The sequence below is a fragment of the Dermacentor albipictus genome, chromosome 6 (assembly GCF_038994185.2).
Source record: "Dermacentor albipictus isolate Rhodes 1998 colony chromosome 6, USDA_Dalb.pri_finalv2, whole genome shotgun sequence".
Classification (NCBI taxonomy): Eukaryota; Metazoa; Arthropoda; class Arachnida; order Ixodida; family Ixodidae; genus Dermacentor; species Dermacentor albipictus.
Genome location: NC_091826.1, coordinates 100,655,891 through 100,678,757, shown reverse-complemented (window position 1 = coordinate 100,678,757; position 22,867 = coordinate 100,655,891). Strand labels below are relative to the sequence as shown.

The following is a 22,867-nucleotide window of genomic DNA, read 5'->3' as shown; positions in this document are numbered from 1 at the left end:
ACCAATATATCCGTTACAGAACCACAATGTGTGCATTCATACCTCCCACTAATATCACCTCGCCCAATTTCCTGTACCCATTATTATCGCTTCTAATACAATCAATCAATCAATCAATCAATCAATCAATCAATCAATCAATCAATCAATCAATCAATCAATCAATCAATCAATCGTTTATTTCATTGAGGATATAAATACCTTTACATAGGTAACCAGAGAAAAGATGCGGAATGCGGGAGATGGAAATTCAAGACGATGAGCAAAACGTGAACAAGGTGAATGCAGGAGCCAACGTTTCGACAAGTGGACTTGTCCTCTTCGAGGCGACATATGCTTATGTCGGCATATGCTATGCCGTTATGCCGGCATATGCTATGCCGTCATGCCGCTATGTTATGCCAGCATATGTCGCCTTGAAGAAGACAAGTTCAATTGTCGAAACGTTGGAGCCTGCATTTACCTTGTTCACGTTTTGCTCATCATCTATATAGGTAAGTCACTTCCAAGCACGTCTTCCTCCTTCGCACGTGCATCTAAATTCTAACGGCTCCTCACCTAGGTTTATTGCCCTCTGCCACTTTATACTTCGCTTAATTCGCATGCCTGGACCTCCATCTCTTCTCAATACGCACATTCTGTTGCACCCATCCGGGATAAAATTGCCATTACCAGGCGGCTGCTTCAAGTGTCGTAGATGCGTTTCGGTCAGGGCGCACACGGGAGCAACTTCGTCATTCAGCTGCCTTTGAATTTCGAGCTATGTATCCAGCTTGCCACTAGCCTGCCGGTTGATGTAACGAATGTTACCTTCTTTAAACTTATCCCTTGTGCGCCTTCCCTAAACTCATATTGCTTTTATCCAGCTCCTTGCTTGTTCGTCGCTACGTTCAATACCTAATCTACACAAGTGATTGCTGCATCTTAGTGCATTCGCTGCTCCCTTGACGTTGTTCAAGTCCTTATTCTTCGTCTTCCTGACAGCATGTTACGTGTTTCTTTAATACAAACTCTTCTTTTGAAAATTCGTTTCTAGTTTCAGATTTTTTTAGTTATGCGGAATATTTTTCCCTTCTATATATTTTCCGGCATTTCTGCTTACATTCTGGTGTTTTTCACTCAGTTTCGTTTAGTGTAGTTATGCATTCGTACATTAGGGTTGCCTTTTCGCACGTCAGACAAAAATTTCAGTTTTCGTATTTCACGAAGCCTGCTTCTGTTTCCTGTCACTGCGCATACACGATTTTCGGCACATATTTTTTTTATACACTCCATGCGCATGGATGATCGCCCATAGCCATTCCATATCTCATCTGTGTTTCGTGCCCATAGTGTCCACGTGTTGACTTCTTTCCTATGCTCGCGCAGAATCTTCCTTTAACTGCGCGAAGCCACTAGATGAATTCTGTTTGGCCGGATTTGAGCATTTAAAATACGGACCGGCGCATCACTGATTCAATCAATGCACCAAATTTCATTGTGCTTGCCACGCTGGCTGCCAGCAGGCTTGTTATCTATTCGAAGGCATAGGAATTTGTCGAATAGCTAGTAGCTGCCGGAATACGTGCGCCGTAATTTTTATATCTGACAGAGTAATCAATTTTTTTTATTGCGCATATTTTGGCAATATAGATACATTTACAAGCAGAGAAGTTTCATCGAGCTACTAATCGTCGGATTCTGTTTGTCGCCTAATAAATAATTACTATGTGTGCGTTTTTTCGCTAAGTATACCAGGAGTTGACAACTATGCTTTGTCCCTGAACAGTTGTTACAGATAAAACTGCAGCTGTGTGATTAGTGTGCAAAGGATGAAGCTAAGGGTTTTATGGTGAAAAATGCTTGCTAAATCCAGGAGGAAGATGTAGTTACGTATTTTTCGTTCCTTACAGAGGCCGAAATTGTCAGGTATGAGCGTCAACTTCCCGCAACGGCCTTCTTTCATCTCCTCTGCAACGTGAATGCAATTCGAATCGATGAAACGGATGGAGCATATATAGACCTTCTTCTCATAAACCATCTAGACATTCCATCAAGTGAACTTACTGGCGATAACTTAAAGGTACGTACGACATTACGAGCTGTGTTTAACGCTAATCGTAAAACATCAGACGCAGCACACAAACACCGCTCGACCCTAAATTACAAGGTGCGTTTATTTGTTTTTCGTACCGTCCTCTTCTTCGTGTGACATTTATGTACCCTGTTTATGGGACTGCTGTTACCCAGAATTTGGTATTATCTTATGGTTTGGTTTTTTCTTTAGGGCCTAGTGTCCATTTAGAAAATGTCTTGACAGCTTAGAGAAAACAATGAGGCAAAAAATTCATGGTACATTTGCCCGACCACTGCAGATGCACAGCACCAATACCTGCGACGCCATGTCTTTCTAGCAGTCTGTTTATTATTCTTACGTGCCTTCAACTTCCCCAATCCTTTTCAAACAATGCCCGTGTAAGACCCTGGATGCATCAGCTGACATCTGTGAGCAAGCGGAGCAGCAGAAGCGTGCGAAGCGTCCTTCGCGCAGTCTATCGATTCACTCAGAAGTGGCGAGAACAGAGAGCGCACAAAAGTATGACCTGTCCTCATGCGCCTTACAAAATGCGGCGTGCGCCACAGCGCGCTGCCGTGAAAAGTACGCACTTGTTAGCGCAGTCTAAGCAACCCCCCCCCCCCCCGTCCCTCCCGCGCTGCCTTTACCTGCTTACCTTCATATATGCAGTGAGCGACTATGCCGCCGTCATCAGTTCCCCTTGCTCCAGGTCATGCGAAACACGCAGTTGTTGCCGTAACACTGCATTGCCTCCCACTCCCTGCCTCCCATCCCTTCACGGCCTTTCGCGAGATGGAGGACGGCGCTCTTGCTCTTCACTTTCTTTCTTTGCGCGCGCCAGATTGAGCTGCCATTGTTGGCTTCCCTCGCGTGCTTCACTCGCACATACAGCATACGACGTGCGGTGGCGATGTTAGCATTTTGGACTTTATACGGAACACCACGCCGACGGTGACGGCAAAAACGCGCTTACAGTTTTCATATAGTTCTTATCGCAATAAAACGACACAACTGCGATGTCGCTGATTAGTCTTTAGTTAGCTATGCCAGTCATATCTCTGTTTTTGAATATCGGTATTATTTTACACATACCAAATTCTTCTGGAAAGGGGTGTGTGTTGTGCTTAGTGTATGCGTACGCAGCATAAATAATGTTACCCAACGTTCATTCAGCCTAATTGACCCTGTGTTGGTGCGGTGCGCCTAAACACCTTGCTTTTCGTCTCCATGGTATAGGGCGTGACCAGTGCATCATTTTCTTCAGCCTGCGATCGTTCCAAATGTGTTGGGCCTAATAATTCCACCCCTCTGTAATCACAATACAGTCCTCGTACACGTTAGTTTTTCAGGCGCGATCCAGCTACAAGCTTGTACCTATAATTGTTTTTTTGATATTGCGCCTTTCAGTTGTCACTTGTTGATGGCAATAGTATACGAGGGAGTTCACGGTGCACTGCAGTTTATAATTCAGTCAAGGGCACAGCAATTAGACCGATAAATAGTGCGGCTGGAATCCCTGCGTCACCGTTTCTATATATAACAGTATCCTTACATTTGTTTATGGCACGCGTTTTCGCAAAATTGATACATTTACAACTAGTGCTATGTTTTCGAGCTATACATTGTCGCATTGTCGGAATACGCTTGTCTCTTAGGGAATAATTTTTCCTTGCGCATTCTTTTACTAAATACCTCAACGCTTCGGAATTCTTTATCCGCAAGTATCATTACAAATAAAACTGCAGCGGTGCGACAAGCGAGCAGCGCAGGAAGATTAAGGGTTTCTGGTGAAAAATGTTTGGTAAATCTACGAGACAAATATCGTTTACTTATGTTTTCTACAGAGGCAAAGGTTTTCATGTATGAGCGTCTACTTCTCGGAAATCGAAGGAACGGATGGGGGATATGTCGATGTTCTTGCCATAATCCATCCCGACGTTCCTCCAAATGACGTTGCTGACAATAACGTAAAGGTAAGTGCTACATTCCAAGCTTTATATTACGGTAGTCGTAAAACATTGTTCCCAGATGCAGTACACCACCACCGTTCGACCGCAGATGACAAGGTGCTTTCATTTGTTTTTGGTGTCATCCTGGTACTCGTGTGGCTTTTTTATCATTCTAATGGTATCATTGTTACACAGCATTTCGCCTTATCCGATCGTATGGTTTAGTGGTCAGTGCCCATTTGCAAAATGCTAGCACACCTAGAAAAAAACAAAGACATGAAAGCACTGTAAACTTGAGCGACCTTTCAGGGGCACAGCACAACTTCCTGCGAAACCATGATTTTCTACGAGCCTTCTTATTAATTATCAGTCCCTATAACTTCCACACTAATCTTCAAACAATGCCCGCGGAAGGCACTGCATTCATCAGCAGACATCATGAGTGTACAATCGTAAGCAAAAGCAATGCACTCGTGCTAGGATATCGGATGAGTGGATGGATGGAGGGATGCTGTGAGTTTCTGCTTTGAAACGAGGCGGTGGGTTGCGCCGTCAAGCTTTTTTTTTTATTTTGCGGGATGTATCACCTATCTTATTTTTTGACAGAGAAAGTTTTCCTAGAACCAAGCGCTCTTAATGACTATGGGGACGTATGTTATTGTAAGCCTCCTTCGATCGTTTGTTGTTTGCATATTTCGCTGCCACCAAACCTCACACAGCCTTCTACTAATCACTCTTGCGAATGTACGTACTTCCCCACTGCTATCTCCAAACGCAAGCACTTCAAAGAAGCAAGGGGAGCCTAAAGCAACTCGTGGGCAGATATCTTCACATACTAATAAAATATGCTCGATCGTTTCACTAGCTTCATGGCAGCAAGCACATGCATCTTCTTTGGTGTTTCTCACTTTCAAACCACGCGTTCTAAGGCATCACAACGCAGTCTGATTTCGCTTCGAAAAGTAAACAGCTTCCATTTGAATAATCCCAAAATGTATCTTTCTTAATCTCTTTGTTACCTTTCCAGTAGTTACTCATAACCGGTTTCTTTTTCATTGCTGCCACCCATGAAATTATGTCAGGCTCTCTGACTTTCCCTTTGATGTTCTTTGCTGCCATGCTGCTTATCATACCTGTCGCATATTTGATGCTAAGCTTCCTAGCTTTTAAATCTACGTGTGAATAAATAATAATTTCCTGTACAAATATTTTAACACTCTCCTAACACGTTTGTGTCCTATCATAATCGTCACTCGTTCTCCGAAATCAATTTTACTCTGAGCTTCACAAATTTCAAATCTTGTCCAGCCTATATAACCCTGCAGTACGACTTCATTAGACGTCTTGTCATGTGCGCCCAATGCGAGGCGTCCTACTGACCGTTAGTTACCATCAAGTTGTGATAGTTCCTCAGACTCGAAGTAAACAAACGGATTTCCAAATGCAAGTTCTGGAACAACCATACCTTTCCACATACCACGGAGCACCTCGCCCCTATTCAATTCCCGGTGCGGCCGCATTCTATTCCCATCGTGGCCGCATTTCCCTTCGCTTTCGCAGTGATTGTTTTTTTCTTTGTTTCCTTACCTATAGCCATCGTTAGGGTACGCATCCAGGTCTCCGTATTCCTTTGCCCGAGGCATAACCCAGTCCTGTTTTGGCACAGCTTGTTCACCTTTCTCAGGAAATGACAGGCTATTTACCTATTTTATTAACGCTAAAATTCAATCCGAATATTCCACTTTTCTGTCGACAGATGTTTGCCGGACATTGCGTATTAGTTTGCCTGTCAGCGAGCAACACAATGTCGTCGGTACAAAACAAAACTTGGGAGCTGCTGCTCTATTATCGTGCCCGTCTGTATGTACGAGAGGTCAAACACGATGTTCACTCTTCTAGCGCGCTTTCCATCCTTACCAAGCGCATCATAAACAAGAACGGGGATAAGCTCAAGCTTTTTTTAAATTTTATGCAGTAAGCGAACGGAACGCATATTTTTTCACATCTCTCCATGCAGGAGTGAGCTAAGTTCATAGTAATCGGGTTAAAATCCTGCCATCACTCTGTTCACGGAACGCGAGGTGTCCTCATGAACGCAAGCCGACGAAGTTAGAGCCCCCTGAAGCTTAGATGAATGAAGTTAATGCTTCAAACAATTCGCGACGACGTTTTGCGGAAAGAATTCGGTTCAATATGCTACTTTTGATACATCAAACATTCATAGATATTATAATACATGGCTGATTGCTTGAAAAATATTCTAAATGCCTTTGAGGAATTGATCATGCGTGACGTTTAGAGGTTATCGGCAGCTGTACCCTTCACGACTATATTCGCGGGCCAGTAGAGAACACATAAAAGCTTGCCCACTCGAAATTACTTACGATTGCGAGAATTTACTTGAAACTTCACTGACCCATTATGAAAATGTCCAGTCGATTTAGATTGAAGCATGGTGCTTCCCTAGTTACAAATTTGTCATTAGTGGTGAAAAGTAAGCTCTCGTGAGTAAAATAGAAACACGAAAACATAAAATCGGAGTGGCGGCACCTGTTGTGGAACGCGTTATGTCACCTGGGTAGTTAGTACTCACTGATTTATCATAGCGGGCGAGGTCGCGTGGATGTTACGAGAACTCGTCCGTTTTTACTTGGGTTGTTGAAGGAGCAGCGGGACGTTCGACCGTAATTTTCTACGCAGTATAGCGATATTTTTTCGCCACACTGAAAAAATTAACGGTTCTTTAGACGCAAAACGTGCTTAAAAAATGTATGGGGGATCATGTGCAACTGTGGGAATCGGTGCTGGACGAAGCTTTCTTAGATGATTACGTAAATGTGCTTACGTTTAGACTCATACGTCGGCATAATTTTGAAGTCTTAGGGCACTAAAAATGAAAACGTCCTGAAATTTTTAATTAGTTCTGTTATAGCATATATTGCAATTCAAGAATTATAGCCGGTGAGATTGCAAGGCATATCCTATTGGAATTATTTTCCGAATTGGCTCCCTTTTGAAGATATGCGCCACCAAAGTCACCGTAATAATGGAGTGTTTTTCCCATTACTTTTTCTAAAACCATTCTTTTATCCATTGAAGCAAAAATGCCACCGATTGCTCCCCTTGCTTTTGTGTTCGAAATTCTACGGGCGTCCATCGGGCTGACGACCATGCTTTCATTTGCTTTTGAGCGAGTTCTGCTGGTGATTAAAGCACCATGTCATCAATGAGCAGCAAGCATCTCAGTTGCCCATGTGTCACGGATCGTTCAAAGTTGCCGTCAAGAAAACGAGTCTCATCTACCTCCATTCAAGTGGCGCTCTGCGGCGTTGGCTTTTAAAATCCAGGGAGAACACGGGGAATGCGTGAGATGGAAACTCAAGGCGATGAGGAAAACGAGGACAAAGTGAAAGCAGGGGAAAACGTTTTAGCTAGTCGACTTGTCTTTGTCGAATAACACGTAGGCTCATCGCACACGTATTGCACGAATCCTTGCTTGAGGTGTAGTGAAGGTTCGTATAAGCCACCTTGCTTGACTGAGTGATCGTAGGAAAACCTACGCTCTGGTGTGAATCAGATGGCTCGTTAAGGGTCACAAAAAGTAAGCATGACAAAGTAAAATGAGAAGTGGTACCGTTGTCAAGTGAACGCTGAGGCAATGTCCCGCAAGAACATTTCCGGCTACGTATAAGGCTAACAGCGAAATTTCAACGTTTGCCCTAGCGCACTGATCTCTCATAGCATTCACAGCTTACGCTTGCGTTTCCTCTGCTCACTTATTCGTTCCCATTTATTCTTAATTTCCTGTAGCTCCAGATATTCTCATTTCATTTAGACAAGTGTTGTCAAACAGCTTTCAATTTTAGTTTCGGGTGGTGCAGTTTCTGTGTACGTATTGCTGTTTGTAAACATGCATCGGAGTGCAGAAATAAAAGTGTGCTTTAATGCATGCGTTCATTGCATGACTTTATTTTTTTCTTCCAGCCTACAATTTCGTATACACGAATGGGCACACTTACGGTATTGTGTATTCGAAGAGTATGTCACACGTGGAGACTCAATTTCCGGAGACCTACTCCACGGCAGGCACGGTGAGCAGCACGACTTGAACGTCTTTTTGCAGAGTGTCCTTGATATTTTGCATATGCAACTCACTCTCAGAATTCCGTAACAGCAACACTGATGTGATGCACTAATCTGCGCTCTGGTTGCCCTCATTGGTTGTGTTATTCTTTGTTGCCGACTATACGACCCACCATGCTTTAGGCACACTTCACTGATGGTCGGGTTTGAAAAAAAATGACATGGCTAATGAGGTAGATTATCATACTTGTTTTCCTCAGAGTCCTCAGGAGACCGCTCGCCAAAGAAATTTTTGTTGTACTAGCGCGATAACAATTCTAGCTTTGTAAAATAGTCCCTTCAGCTGATAGTACACAGCTGCAACATTTCTGCAAATCACGGAAAAAAATAAAGAATTCACCTGGGATGGGCTACATGAGGCTATTCACAAAAGTTTGGAACAAGGCCCCATCCTCGTGGCGCGCTCCTCTTATGGGCAACTGCACACGGAGAAATTAAAACATTATGGCGAGCGCCAGGGTCAATTTAGAGCGCGCGATAGGGCGCATGTATAGTGGTCGAGCTAGTATTCCAGGATGTATACGCTAGAATGCGGCCTTGCGATGTTATGCATCAATAATAACTGCCCAAGACATGAAAACTGCTGATCGCACTGCCGAATGCTTTGGCGCAAACATTATAGGTCGTCACCCTTTATTGTTTTAGCTTTAGTCACGTAATGATGGCGCGCCGACGCTGTAGCACAATAAGGAAAGGCCTGTCAACCATACTTACGCAATAGCTGCTGAGAGCATACGTAACCTTGTTGACGTTCCGATGAACTTGATACAAGCGACGGGTGTGCATCGCCATTTGAAAATCACCTGCGCGGGCAAGCCAGGTTGTCAGGGTTGCAGTAGGATTCTCCTTATTTGCATTTCTGTTATGCTAGAGGCATGTTTATCATATATGATACGTCATGCACTAAAACATAATGCGGTGCAGTACACGCACAACCAATGCACAATCAAAATCGCCGAACGCACATACATCCGCTGTCGAAATCCTCGGCCGCCACCTGAAATGTCTTCAGCGTTGTAGAGCGGAATACTAATTAACGAATATTTCTAATTAGAGCACGTAACACCAATTACAAATGCTGCCAATTCCAGGTCACTGTTTAAAAACTCGGGCCTAATTCATACAGCTTGTTCTTGTCCTGTTAGTCCCGTCAGAGACAATGTAACCATCAATAAGTCAAGGTTTAATTGTGGTACAAAAAGTAACTGCAGCAAACTTACGCCATCTTTCTTTTAGTCATAAATATTGAGAGCTATGAAAATGGTTAGCACATCATTGTACAATGTCTCTTATGGGGAAGTTGCAACATGCTTTTCACGACATTCTTTTGTATGCCTTCCATCTACATTTACAAATCTTTTAGGTGTTCTGTACTTTGGTTTACCGGGGAAACTGAACGCTTGTTCAAAACTCTGCTTTTCACCCCTTCACAAAAGGCAGTTCGGTATGCGATATGGATGTCGAGTGTGACTATCATGAACAGGGCATCGTGTCGCTCTACATTGGCTTTAAAAATACAGCAGACAGCGGTATCATGTTCATACCGTATTCGATAAACGCAAGAATCCCTGGCTTTACGTCCTCGCATCAATTGCGTCAATTGCATTAATTGAATCAATTTCTGCACCAACGTTGTCTATGTCAAGCTGTAAAGCAGGCTCATTGTCGTTGTCATAAAAAAAATCTTATACAATCGGGTGTTCCGGTGTGAAGATCTTGCATTGTTTTCCTGTTAACAATGAGAAAAAAAAACTTTTCATCTCATATACAACAGGCCACACATAAAGGTGTAAAGCTATCAAACTCGTTCAATTCAAGAGTCTATTACCCAGCATTCCATCACTGTACAATGGCACACAAATGTCCCTATGCGGCTTTCTTGGTAAAAAGCTATTTTGTACTTGTTTTGTATTATTTGTACTATCACAGCACTTTATGACACATTATCTTCCTTCACGGTTTAAAAAAATCTGGAAAACGTGTACTTAATTCGTCGACGGCAAAGCAAGCTATTATTGCGCCACCTTACCAACTTTTTGTCAGTGTTTTGTCATTGAGTTGTCAACCGAAAGATGCTTCGCTTACGGAAGCAAACTAGTTCAGTAAAAAGCCCCAGTAGACTAGTAGGTACAAAAACTCTGCGTTGTAATGTGTTCCATATATGGGCAAACATTTCTCCCATGTACGTTAGGGGGTTTAGTCACACATTGTAAAATGTTTCCCTGCTCTAACGTGTCCGTTGGAAACATTTAGGTTACCAAACAAGGTTTGAAAATGAGCTGAAAACGGTCAAACCACCAAACCAATCCGGAAGTGACGCCAACTTATCGTCGGAGTACTGGTGAAATCCGTCCCTACTCGGCGGATAAACGAGGAGCGCTCCATCGAGAAGCCGGTCGATAACAATCGATCAGTGGTAAACGACAACGTGCTCTAGATACACCAGTCGACTTCAATTTCTTTGCTACGGAGCAAAAAAGGGCTCCAGATCGATCAGTGGAACTCACAATAAGGCATAGTTGAAACATGGTTGCATGTTTGCCTATAGCTATGTTACTTGTTCACAACACATATTCTTCCCTTTTACCTGCTGTAAGGTTGTGTTCATCGCATAGATAGAGCGCGTAAGAACCCTTGTAACCAATATATCCGTTACAGAACCACTATGTGTGCATTCATACCTCCCACTAATATCACCTCGCCCAATTTCCTGTACCCATTATTATCGCTTCTAATACAATCAATCAATCAATCAATCAATCAATCAATCAATCAATCAATCAATCAATCAATCAATCAATCAATCGTTCATTTCATTCCGGTTATAAATACGTCTACATGGGTATGTCACTTCCAAGCACGTCTTTATCCTTCGCATGTGCATCTAAATTATAACGGCTCCTCACCTATGTTTCTTGCCCTCTGCTACTTGATACTTCACTTAATTCGCATGCCTGGACATCTAACTTTTCTGGATACGCGCATTCTGTTGTCCCCATCCGAGACAAAATTGCCATTACCAGGCGGCTGCTTCAAGTGTCTTAGATGCGTTTCGGTGAGGGTGCATACGGGAGTAACTTCTTCATTCGGCTGCCTTTGAATTTCGAGCTATTTATCCAGCTCTCCACTAGCCTGCCGGTTGATGTAAGAAATGTTACCTTCTTTATACTTATCCCTTTAGCGCCTTTTCTAAACTCCTGTTGCTTTTATTCAGCTCCTTCCTTGTTCGTCGGTTTGTTCAAAACCTAATGCACAACTGATTGCTGCATCTGTTTGCATTCGCAACCTCCTTGACGTTGTTCCAGTCCTTATTCTTCGTCTTTCTGACAGCATGTCACGTGTTTCTTTAATACCAAATCTTCTTTTGAAAATTACTTTCTAGTTTTTTTTTGTTATGCTGAATAATATTAACTTGTATATATTTTCCGGCATTCCTACTTACATTCTGTTGTTTTTCACTTAGTTTCGTTTAGTGTAGTGATGCATTCGTACATAAGGGTTGTCTTTTGGCATGTGAAACAAAAAGTTCAGTTTTGGTATTGCACGAAGCCTGCTGCTGTTTCCTGTCATTGCGCATGCACGATTCTCCGCTCATATTTTTTTTATACACTGCTTGCGCATGGATGATCGCTCATAGCCATTGCGTATCTAATCTGTGTTTTGTGCCCATATTGTCCACGTGTGGACTTATTTTTTATGCTCGCGCAGAATCTTTCTTAAACTGTGCCAATCCGCTACACTAATTCTGTTTTGCCGGATTTAAGCGTTTAAAATACGGACCGCCGCATCGCTGATTCAATCAATGCGCCTAATTTCACAAAGCTTGCCACGCTGGCCGCCAGCTAGCTTGTTATCTATTCGAAGGCATAGGAATTTGTCCAATAGATAGTAGGTGCCGGAAAACGTACGTCGTAATTTTATATCTGAAAGAATAAACAATTTTCTTATTGCGCATATTTTAGCAAAATAGATACATTTACAACCAGAGCAGTTTCATCGAGCTACTAATTCTCGGATTCTCTTTGTCGCCTAATAAATAATTAATATGTGTGCGTTCTATTCGCTAAGTACAGCAGGAGTTGACAACTACGCTCTTTACCCCAACAGTTGTTGCAGATAAACCTGCAGCTGTGTAATTACTAATAATAATATTTGGGGTTAAACGTGCGAAAACCACTTTCTGATTATGAGGCACGCCGTAGTGGAGGACTCCGAAAATTTTGACCACCTGGGGTTCTTTCACGTGCACCTAAATCTAAGCACACAGGTGTTTTCGCATTTCGCCCCCATCGAAATGCGGCCGCCGTGGCCGGGATTCGATCCCGCGACCTCGTGCTCAGCAGCCCAACACCATAGCCACTGAGAAACCACGGCGGGTTGTGTAATTAGCGTGCAAAGCATGAAGCTAAGAGGTTTGTCGTGAAAACTGCTTGGCAAATCCACGAGGCAAATGTAGTTACGTATTTTTCATTCCTTACAGAGGTTGAATGTCAGGTATGAGAATGTACTTCTCGCAACGGCCTCCTTTTATCTCCTCTGCAACGCGAATGCAATTCGAATCGATGAAACCGATGGAGCATATGTGGATCTTTTTCTCATAAACCATCTAGACATTCCATCAAGTGAAGTTACTGGCGATGACTGAAAGGTACGTGCCACATTTGAGCTGTGTTTAATGCTACTCGTAAAATATCAGACGCAGCGCACAAACACCGCTCGACCCCAATTGACAAGGTGCATTTATTTGATTTTCGTACCGTCCTCTTGTTCGTGTGACATTTATGTACAATATTTACGGGACAGCTATTACTCAGAATTTCGTATTTTCTCATGGTGTGGTTTTATATTTAGGGCGAAGTGTCCATTTAAAAAATGTCTTGACAGCTTAGAGAAAACAGTGAGGCAAAAAATGCATTGCAGACCATTGCAGATGCACTGCACAAATTCCTGCGACGCCATGTCTTTCTAGCAGTCTCATTATTATTCTATCGTGCCTTCAATTTCCCCAATCTTTTTCAAACAATGTCCGTGTAATACCTGCATGCATCAGCTGACATCTGTGAGCAAGCACGCAGCAGCAGCAGCGAGCGAAGTGTCCTTCACGGAAGTCTATCGATTCGCTCAGAAGTGTCGAGAACACAGAGCGCACAAAAGCATGAGCTGTCCTCAGGCGCCTTTCAAAATGCGGCGTGCGCCACAGCGCGCGGCCGTGAAAAGTACGCACTTGTTGGCGCCGTCGAAACTCCCCCCGCCCCCGTCCCTCCCGCGCTGCCTTTACCTGCTTTCCTTCATATATGCAGTGAGCGATTATGCCGCGGTCATCAGTTCCCCTTGCGCCAGGTCGTGCGAAATACGCGGTCACTGCCGTAACACAACGCCGCCTCCCACTCCCTGCCTCCCATCCCTTCACGGCCTTTCCCGCGATGGAGGACGGCGCTCTTGCTCTTCACTTTCTTTCTTTGCGCGCGCCAGATTGAGCTGCCATTGTTGGCTTCCCTCGCGTGCTTCAGTCGCACATACAGCATATCACGTGCGGCGGGGAGGTTATCGTTTTTGGACCTTGGACTTTATACGGAACACCACGGCGACTGCGACGGTGACCGCAAGAACGCGCTTACAGTTTTCATATAGTTCTTATCGCAATAAAGCGACACAACTGCGATGTCGCCGATTGGTCTTTCGTTAGCGATGCCAGTCATATCTCTGTTTTTGAATATCGGTATTATTTTACACATACCCAATTCTTTTGGAAGAGGGTGTGTGTTGTGTGTGAATGTATGCGTGCGCAGCATAGATATTGTTACCCAGCGTTCGTTCAGCATAATTAGCCCTGTGTTGGTGCGGTGCGCCTAAACACCTTGCTCTTCATCTCCATATAGTATGGGGCGCGACCAGTGCATCATGTTCTTCAGGCTGCGATCGTTCCAAATGTGTCGGGCCTAATCATTCCACCCCTCTATAATCACAATACAGTCCTCGTACACGTTAGTTTTTCAGGCGCGATCCAGCTACAAGCTTGTACCTATAATTGTTTTTTTGATATTGCGCCTTTCAGTTGTCACTTGTTGATGGCAATAGTATACGAGGGAGTTCACGGTGCACTGCAGTTTATAATTCAGTCAAGGGCACAGCAATTAGACCAATAAATAGTGCGGCTGGAATCCCTGCGTCACCGTTTGTACATATGACAACATCCTTACCTTTGTTTATGGCACGCGTTTTCGCAAAATGTATACATTTACAACTAGTGCAATTTTGTCGAGCTGTACAATGTCGCATTGTCAGAATACGCTTGTCTCTTAGGGAATAATTTTTACTTGCGCATTCTTTTACTAAATACCTCAACGCTCCGGAATTCTTTATCCGCAAGAATCATTACAAATAAAACTGCAGCGGTGTGACTAGCGAGCAGCGCAGGAAGATTAAAGGTTTCTGGCGAAAACTGTTTGGTAAATCTACGAGACAAATATCGTTTACCTATGTTTTCTACAGAGGCAAAGGTTTTCATGTACGAGCGTCTACTTCTCGGAAATCGAAGGAACGGATGGGGGATATGCCGATGTTCTTGCCATAATCCATCCCGACGTTCCTCCAAATGAAGTTGCTGACAATAACGTAAAGGTAAGTGCTACATTCCAAGCTTTATTTAAGGTACTCGTAAAACATTGTTCTCAGATGCAGTACACCGCCACCGTTCGACCGCGGATGACAACGTGCTTTCATTTGTTTTAGATGTCGTGCTGGTACTCGTATGATTTTTTTATCATTCTAATGGTATCATTGCTACACAGCATTTCGCATTATCCCATCGTATGGTTTAGTGGTCAGTGCCCATTTGCAAAATGTCGGCACACCTAGAAAAAAACAAAGACATGAAAGCACTGTACACTTGCGCGAACTTTCAGAGGCACAGCACAAATTCCTGCGAAAGCATGAATTCCTACCAGTCTTCTTATTAATTATCAGTCCCTATAACTTCCACACTAATCATCAAACAATGCCCGCGGAAGGCACTGGATTCATCAGCTGACATGATGAGTGTACAATCGCCAGCAAAAGCAATGCGCTCGTGCTAGGATATGGGATGAGTGGATGGATGGATGTATGTTCTGAGTTTCTGCTTTGAAATGAGGCGGTGGGTTCCGCCGTCAAGTTTTTTTCTAATTTTGTAGGAATGTGTCACCTATCTTATTTTTTCAAAGAGAAAGTTTCCCCAGAATCAAGCGCTCCTAATGATTATGGGGCCATATTGTATTGTAGGCGTCCTTCGATCGTTTGTTGTCTGCATATTTTGGTGCCACGAAACCTCAAACAGCCTTTTAATATTCACTGTTGCGAACGTATGTACTTTTCCTCTGCTATCTCCGAACGCAAGCCCTTCAAAGAGGCAAGGGGAGCCTAAAGCAACTCGTGGGCAATGTTCACATACTCATAAAATGTGTTCGATTGTTTCACTAGTTTCATCGCAGCAAGCATATGCATCTTCTTTGGTGTTTCTCACTTTTGAACCACGCCTTCTAAGGCATCATAACGCAGTCTGATCTCGCTTCGAAAAGTAAACAGCTTCCATTTGAGTTACCCCAAATGTTTCTTTCTTAACCTCTTTGTTACCTTTCCTGTAGTTACTCATAACCTGTTTGATTCCCAATACCGCCGCCGATGAAGTTATGTCAGGCTCTCTGACTTTCCCTTTCATGTTCTATTTTGCCGTGTTGCTTATCATACCGGTCGCATACTTGATGGTAAGCGTCCTAGCTTTTAAATCTACATGTGAGTAAATAATACTTTCCAGTACAATTATTTTAACGCTCTCCAAACACGTTCATGTTCTATCATATTCGTCAGTCGTTCTCCGATATCAATTTTGCTCTGAGCTTTCCATATTTCAAATCTTGTCCAGCCTATATGACACTGCAGTACGACTTCATTAGAGGTCTTCCCATGAGCGCCCAATGCGGGGCGCCCTACTGACCGTTAGTTACCATCAAGTTGTGATAGTTCCTCAGACTCGAAGTAAAGAAACCGATTTCCACATGTAAGTCCTGGAACAAGTATACCTTCCCACATACCACGGAGCACCTCGCCTTTATTCAATTCCCGTTGCGGCCACATTCCATTCCCATCGTGGCCGCATTTCCCTTCCTTTTCGCAGTGATTGTTTTTTTCTTTGTTTCCTTACCTATAGCCATCGTTAGGGTACGCATCCAGGTCTCCGTATTCCTTTGCCCGAGGCATAACCAAGTCCTCTTTTGGCACAGTCTGTTCACCTTTCTCAGCAAATGACAGGCTATTTACCAATTTTATTAACGCTAAAATTCACTCCGAATATTCCACTTTTCTGTCGACAGATGTTTGCCGGACGTTGCGTATTAGTTTGCCTGTCAGCGAGCAACACAATGTCGTCGGCACAAAACAAAACTTGGGAGCTGCTGCTCTATTATCGCGCCCGTCTGTATATACGAGAGGTCAAGCCCGATGTTCACTCCTTCTAGCGTGCTTTCCATCCTTACCGTGCGCATCACAAACAAGAGCGGGTATAAGTTCAAGCTTTCTTTAAACTTGATGCATCAAGCGAATGGAACGCACATTTTTTTTGACATCTTTGCATGCAGGAGTGAGCTAAGTTCATAGTAATCGGGTTAAAATCCTGCCACCACTCTGTTCCCGGAACGCGAGGTGTCCTCATGAATCCAAGCCGACGAAGGTAGAGCCCCTTGAAGCTTAGATGAATGAAGTTAATGCTTCAAACAATTCGCGACGACGTATTGTGGAAAGAATTTGGTTCAATATGCTACTTTTGATACATCAAACATTCATAGATAATATAGGAGATGGCTGATTGCTTGAAAAATATTCTAAATGCTTTTGAGGAATTGATCATGCGTGACGTTTATAGGTCATCGGCAGCTGTACCCTTCACGACTATATTCATGGGCCAGTAGAGGACACATAAAAGCTTGCCCCTTCTAAACTACTTACGATTGCGAGAATTTACTTGAAACTTCACTGACCCATTATAAAAATGTTCAGTCGATTTACATTGAAGCACGGAGCTTCCCTAATTACAAATTTGTTATTAGTGGTGAAAAGTAAGCTTTCGCGTGTATCAAAGAAACACGAAAACATAAAATCGGAGTGGCGGCACCTGTTGTGCAACGCGTTATGTCACCTGGGTAGTTAGTACTCGCTGATTTATCATAGAGGGCGAGGTCACGTGGATGTTACGTGAACTCGTCCGTTTTTACTCGGTTGGTTGAAGGCGCAGCGGGAACTTCGACCTCAATTTTCCACGCAGTGTAGTGATATTTTTTCGGCACCCCGAAAACATTAACGATTCATTAGACGCTTTACGTGCTTAAAAAATTTATAGGGGATCGCGCGCACCTGGGGGAACCGGTGCTGGACAAAGCTTTCGTAGATAATCACGTAAATGTGTTTACGTTTAGACTCATACGAGGGCATAATTTTTAAGTTTTCGGGCACTTAAAAAAGAAAACGACCTGAATTTTCTAATTGGTTCCTTTATAGCATATATTACAATTCACGAATTGTAGCCGTTGAGATTGCAAGGCATATCCACTTGGAATTATTTTCCGAATTGGCTCCCTTTTGAAGATATGCGCCACCAAAGTCACCGTAATAATGGAGTGTTTTTCCCATTACTTTTTCTAAAACCATTCTTTTATCCATTGAAGCAAAACGGCCACCGATTGCTCCCCTAGCTTCTGTATTCGAAATTCTACGGGCGTCCATCGGGCTGACCATGCTTTCATTTGCTTTTGACCGAGTCCTGCTGGTGATTAAAGCACCATGCCATCAATGAGCTGCAAGCATCTCAATTGCCCATGTGTCACGGATCGTTCAAAGTTGCCGTCAAGAAAACGAGTCTCATCTACCTCCATTCAAGTGGCGCTCTGCTGCGTTGGCTTTTCAAATCCAGGGAGAACACGGGGAATGCGTGAGATGGAAACTCAAGGCGATGAGGAAAACGAGGACAAAGTGAAAGCAGGAGAAAACGTTTTAGCTAGTCGACTTGCCTTTGTCGAATAACACGTAGGCTCATCGCACACGTATTGCACGAATCCTTGCCTGAGGCGTAGTGAAGGTTCGTATAAGCCACCTTGCTTGACTGAGTGATCCCAGGAAAAGCTACGCTCTGGTGTGAATCAGACGACTCGTTAAGGGCCACAAAAAGTAAGCATGACAAAGTAAAATGAGAAGTGGTACCGTTGTCAAGTGAACGCTGAGGAAAGGTCCCGCAAGAACATTTCCGGCTTCGTATAATGCTAACAGCGAAATTTCAACGTTTGCCCAAGCGCACTGATCTCTCGTAGCATCCACGGCTTACGCTTGCGTTTCCTCTGCTCACTTATTCGTTCCCATTTATTCTTAATTTCCTGCAGCTCCAGATATTCTCATTTCATTTAGACAAGTGTTGTCAAACAGCTTACAATTTTAGTTTCGGGTGGTGCAGTTTCTGTGTACGTATTGCTGTTTGTAAACATGCATCGGAGTGCAGAAATAAAAGTGTGCTTTAATGCATGCGTTCATTGCATGACTTTATTTTTTTCTTCCAGCCTACACTTTCGTATACACGAATAGGCACACTTACGGTACGGTGTATTCGAAGAGTATGTCACGCGTGGAGACTCAATTTCCGGAGACCTACTCCACGGCAGGCACGGTGAGCAGCACGACTTGAACGTCTTTTCGCAGAGTGTCCTTGATATTTTGCATATGCAACTCACTCTCAGAATTCCGTAATAGCAACACTGATGTGATGCAGTATTCTGTGCTCTGGTTGCCCTCATTGGTTGTGTTATTCTTTGTTGCCGACAATACGACCCACCATGCTTTAGGCACACTTCACTGATGCTCGGGTGTGGAAAAAAATGACATGGCAAATGAGATACAATATCATACTTCTTTTCCTCAGAGTCCTCAGGAGACCGCTCGCCAAAGAAATTTTTGTTGTACTAGCGCGATAACAATTCTAGCTTTGTAAAATAGTCCCTTCAGCGGATAGTACACAGCTGCAGCATTTCTGCGAATCACGGGAAAAAGTAAAGAATTCACCTGGGATGGGCTACATGAGGCTATTCACAAAAGTTTGGAACATGGCCCCATCCTCGTGTCGCGTTCCTCTTATGGGCAACTACACACGGAGAAATTAAAACATTAAGGCGAGCGCTAGGGCGAATATAGAACGTGCGATAGAGCGCATGTATAGTGGTCGAGCTAGTATTCCAGGATGTATGCGCTAGAATGCGGCCTTGCGATGTTATGCATCAATAATAACTGCCCAAGACATGAAAACTGCTGATTGCGTGGCCGAATGCTTTGGCGCTAACATTATAGGTCGTCACCCTTTATTGTTTATGCTTTAGCCACGTAATGATGGCGCGCCGACGCTGTAGCACAATAAGAAAAGTCGTGTCAACCATACTTATGCAATAGCTGCTGAGAGTACACGTAACCTAGTTGGCGTTCCGATGACACTGATACAGCCGAAGGGTGTGCATCACCATTTGAGAATCACCTGCGCGGGCAAGCCACATGGTCAGGGTGGCAGTAGGATTCTCCTTATTTTCATTTCTGTTATGCTAGAGGGATGTCTATAATGTATGATACGCCATGCACTAAGACATAATGCAATGCAGTACACGGACAACCAATGCACAATCAACATCGCCGAGCGCACATACATCCGCTGTCGAAATTATCGGCCGCCGCATGAAATGTCTTCAGCGTTGTAGAGCGGAATACTAAGTAACGAATAATAATAATTACAGCACGTAACACCAATTGCTTGTTGCAAACGCTTCCAATTGCAGGTCACTCTTAGAAACTCGGGCCTAATTATTACAGCGTGGTCTTGTCCTGTTAGTCCCGTCAGAGACAATGTAACCATCAATAAGTCAAGGTTTAATTGTGGTACAAAAGATAACTGCAGCAAACTTACCCCATCTTTCTTTTAGCCATAAATATTGAGAGCTATGAAAATGGTTAGCACATCATTGTACAGTGTGTCTCATGACGAAGTTGCAACCCGCTTTTCACAACATTCTTTTCTATGCCTTCCATCTTCATTTCCAAATCCTTTAGGTGTTCCGTACTTTAGTTTACAGGTGAAACTGAACGCTTGATCAAATCTCTGGTTTTCAGGAGTTAGTTCGGTATGCGGTAGGGATGTCGAGTGTGACTATCATGAACAGGGCATCGTGTCTCCATACATTGGCTTTATAAATACAGCCGACAGCTGTATCATGTTCATGCCATATTCGATAAACGCAAGAATCCCTGGTTTTACTACCTCGCATCAATTGGGTCAATTGCATCAGTTGCATCACTTTCTGCACCAACGTTGTCTACGTCAAGCTGTAAGGAAGGCTCATTGTCGTTGTCATCAAAGAAAATCTCTTACAATCTGGTGTTCCGGTACGAAGAACTTGCGTCATTTTCCTGTTACCAATGAGAAAAAAATAAAAGCTTTCATCTCAAATAAAGTACGCCACACTTTCATGCATAAAGCAATCAAACGCGTTCAAATAAAGCGTTTATTACCCAGCATTCCCTCCCGGTACACTGGCACACAAATGTCCCAATGCCGCTTTCTTGGTATAAAGCTATTTTGTACTCGTTTAAATGCAATATTCTGGATTTGTTAAGAACCCGCTATCACAGCACTTTATATTCCACACATTATCTTCCTTCGCTGATTAAAAGAAATCTGCAAAAGGTGTACTTAATTCGTCGACGGCAAAGCACGCCATTGTTGCGCCACCTTACGAACTTTTTTTCAATGCTTTGTCATTGAGTTGTCAACCGAAAGAAGAGGTTTCGGTTACGCAAAAAAACTAGTTCCGTAAAGTGCCCCAGTAGGCTAGTAGCTACAAAAACTCTGCGTTATAATGTGTTTCATACATGGGGAAACGTATGTCCCATGTACGTTAAGGGCTTTCGTCACACATTCCAAAATGTTTCCCCGCTATTACTGGTCCGTTGGAAACATTTAGGCTACCAAACAATGTTTCAAATTGAGCTTAAAACAGTCAAACCACCAGACCAATCCGGAAGTGAAACCAACGTGTTGTCGGAGTGCTAGTGAAATCCGTCTCTGCTCTGCGGATAAACGAGCAGTGCTCCGTTGCGAAGCCGGTGGATAACAATCGATCAGTGGTAAACGAGAACTTGCTCTAGATCCACCAGTCGATTTCTATTTCTTTGCTACGGATCAAACAAGCGTGCTCCAGATCAGTCAGTGAAACTCACAATGAGGCATAGTTGATACATGGCTGCATGTTTGCCTATAGCCATGTTACCTGTTCAGAAGGCATATTTTTCCCTTTAAACTGCTGTAAGGTTGTGTTGATCGCATAGATATGGCACGTAGGAACCATTCTAACCAGTATATCTGTTACAGAACCACTATGTGTGCATTCATACCTCCCACTAATATCGCCTGGCCCAATTTTAATTACCCGTCATTATCGCTGCTAATACAATCAATCAATCAATCAATCAATCAATCAATCAATCAATCAATCAATCAATCAATCAATCATTCATTCATTCATTCATTCATTCATTCAATCAATCAATCAATCAATCAATCAATCAATCAAATCAGTGAATCAATCATTGAATCGTTTATTTTATTGTGGCTATAAATACCTCTCTATAGGTTAAGTCACATCCAAGCACGTCTTTCTCCTTCGCATGTACATCTCAATTGCAACGGCTCCTCGCCTATGTTTCTTGCCCTCTGCTACTTTATACTTCACTTAATTCGCATGCCTGGACCTCCAACTTTCTGGATAGGCACATTCTGTTGCACAATCCGAGACAAAATTGCCATTACCTGGCGGCTGCTTCAAGTGTCGTAGAAGCGTTTCGTTCAGGGAGCAAACGTGAGTAACTTGTCATTCGGCTGCCTTTGAATTTCGAGCTATTTATCCATCGTGCCACTAGGCTGCCGGTTGATGTAACAAATGTTACCTTCTTTATACTTAGCCCTTGTGCGCCTTTCCTAAACTCATGTTGCTTTTATTCAGCTCCTTGCTTGTTCGTCGCTACGTTCAATACCTAATCTACACAACTGATTGCTGCATCTTAGTGCATTTGCTACTCCCTTGACGTTGTTCAAGCCCTTATTCTTCGTCTTTCTGACAGCATGTCACGTGTTTCTTTTACACCAAATCTTCTTGTAAATTCCTTTCTAGTTTTTTTTGTGTTATGCGGAATAATTTCAACTTGTATAAATTTTCCGGCATTCCTAGTTACATTCTTTTGTTTTTCACTTAGGTTCGTTTAGTGTAGTGATGCATTCGTACATAAGGGTTGTCTTTTCGCACGTCAGACAAAAATTTCAGTTCTAGTATTGCACGAAGCCTGCTGCTGTTTCCTGTCATTGCGCATACACTATTCTCCGCTCATATTTTTTTTTACACGCTGCATGCGCATGGATGATCGTTCATAGCCATTGCGTATCTCATCTGTGTTTTGTGCCCATAGTGTCCACGTGTTGACTTCTTTTATATGCTCGCGCAGAATCTTCCTTTAACTGCGCAAAGCCGCTACACGAATTCTGTTTAGCCGGATTTGAGCATTTAAAGTACTGACCGGCACATCATCGATTCAATCAATGCACCAAATTTCACGGTGCTTGCCACGCTGGCCGCCAGCAAGCTTGTTATCTAGTCGAATGCATATGATTTTG

At 43.3% G+C, this 22,867-nt stretch overlaps 1 protein-coding gene across 3 annotated transcripts in view; it reads left to right on the top strand.

Moving 5' to 3' along the window:
* The window catches only part of LOC135913647 (uncharacterized), a 186,325-nt gene that overhangs the window by 4,601 nt on the left and 158,857 nt on the right, over positions 1-22,867 (top strand). For all 3 annotated transcript variants that reach the window (XM_070541112.1, XM_070541114.1, XM_070541113.1), the window contains exons 3-8: positions 1,893-2,062; positions 3,901-4,029; positions 7,990-8,096; positions 12,629-12,796; positions 14,641-14,769; positions 18,726-18,832. Coding sequence is in view for 1 of the 3 variants with exons in the window: in XM_070541113.1 (XP_070397214.1) it covers positions 1,893-2,062; positions 3,901-4,029; positions 7,990-8,096; positions 12,629-12,635 (413 nt within the window). In the remaining 2 variants the exon portion in view is untranslated. The remainder of the gene's footprint in view (positions 1-1,892; positions 2,063-3,900; positions 4,030-7,989; positions 8,097-12,628; positions 12,797-14,640; positions 14,770-18,725; positions 18,833-22,867) is intronic.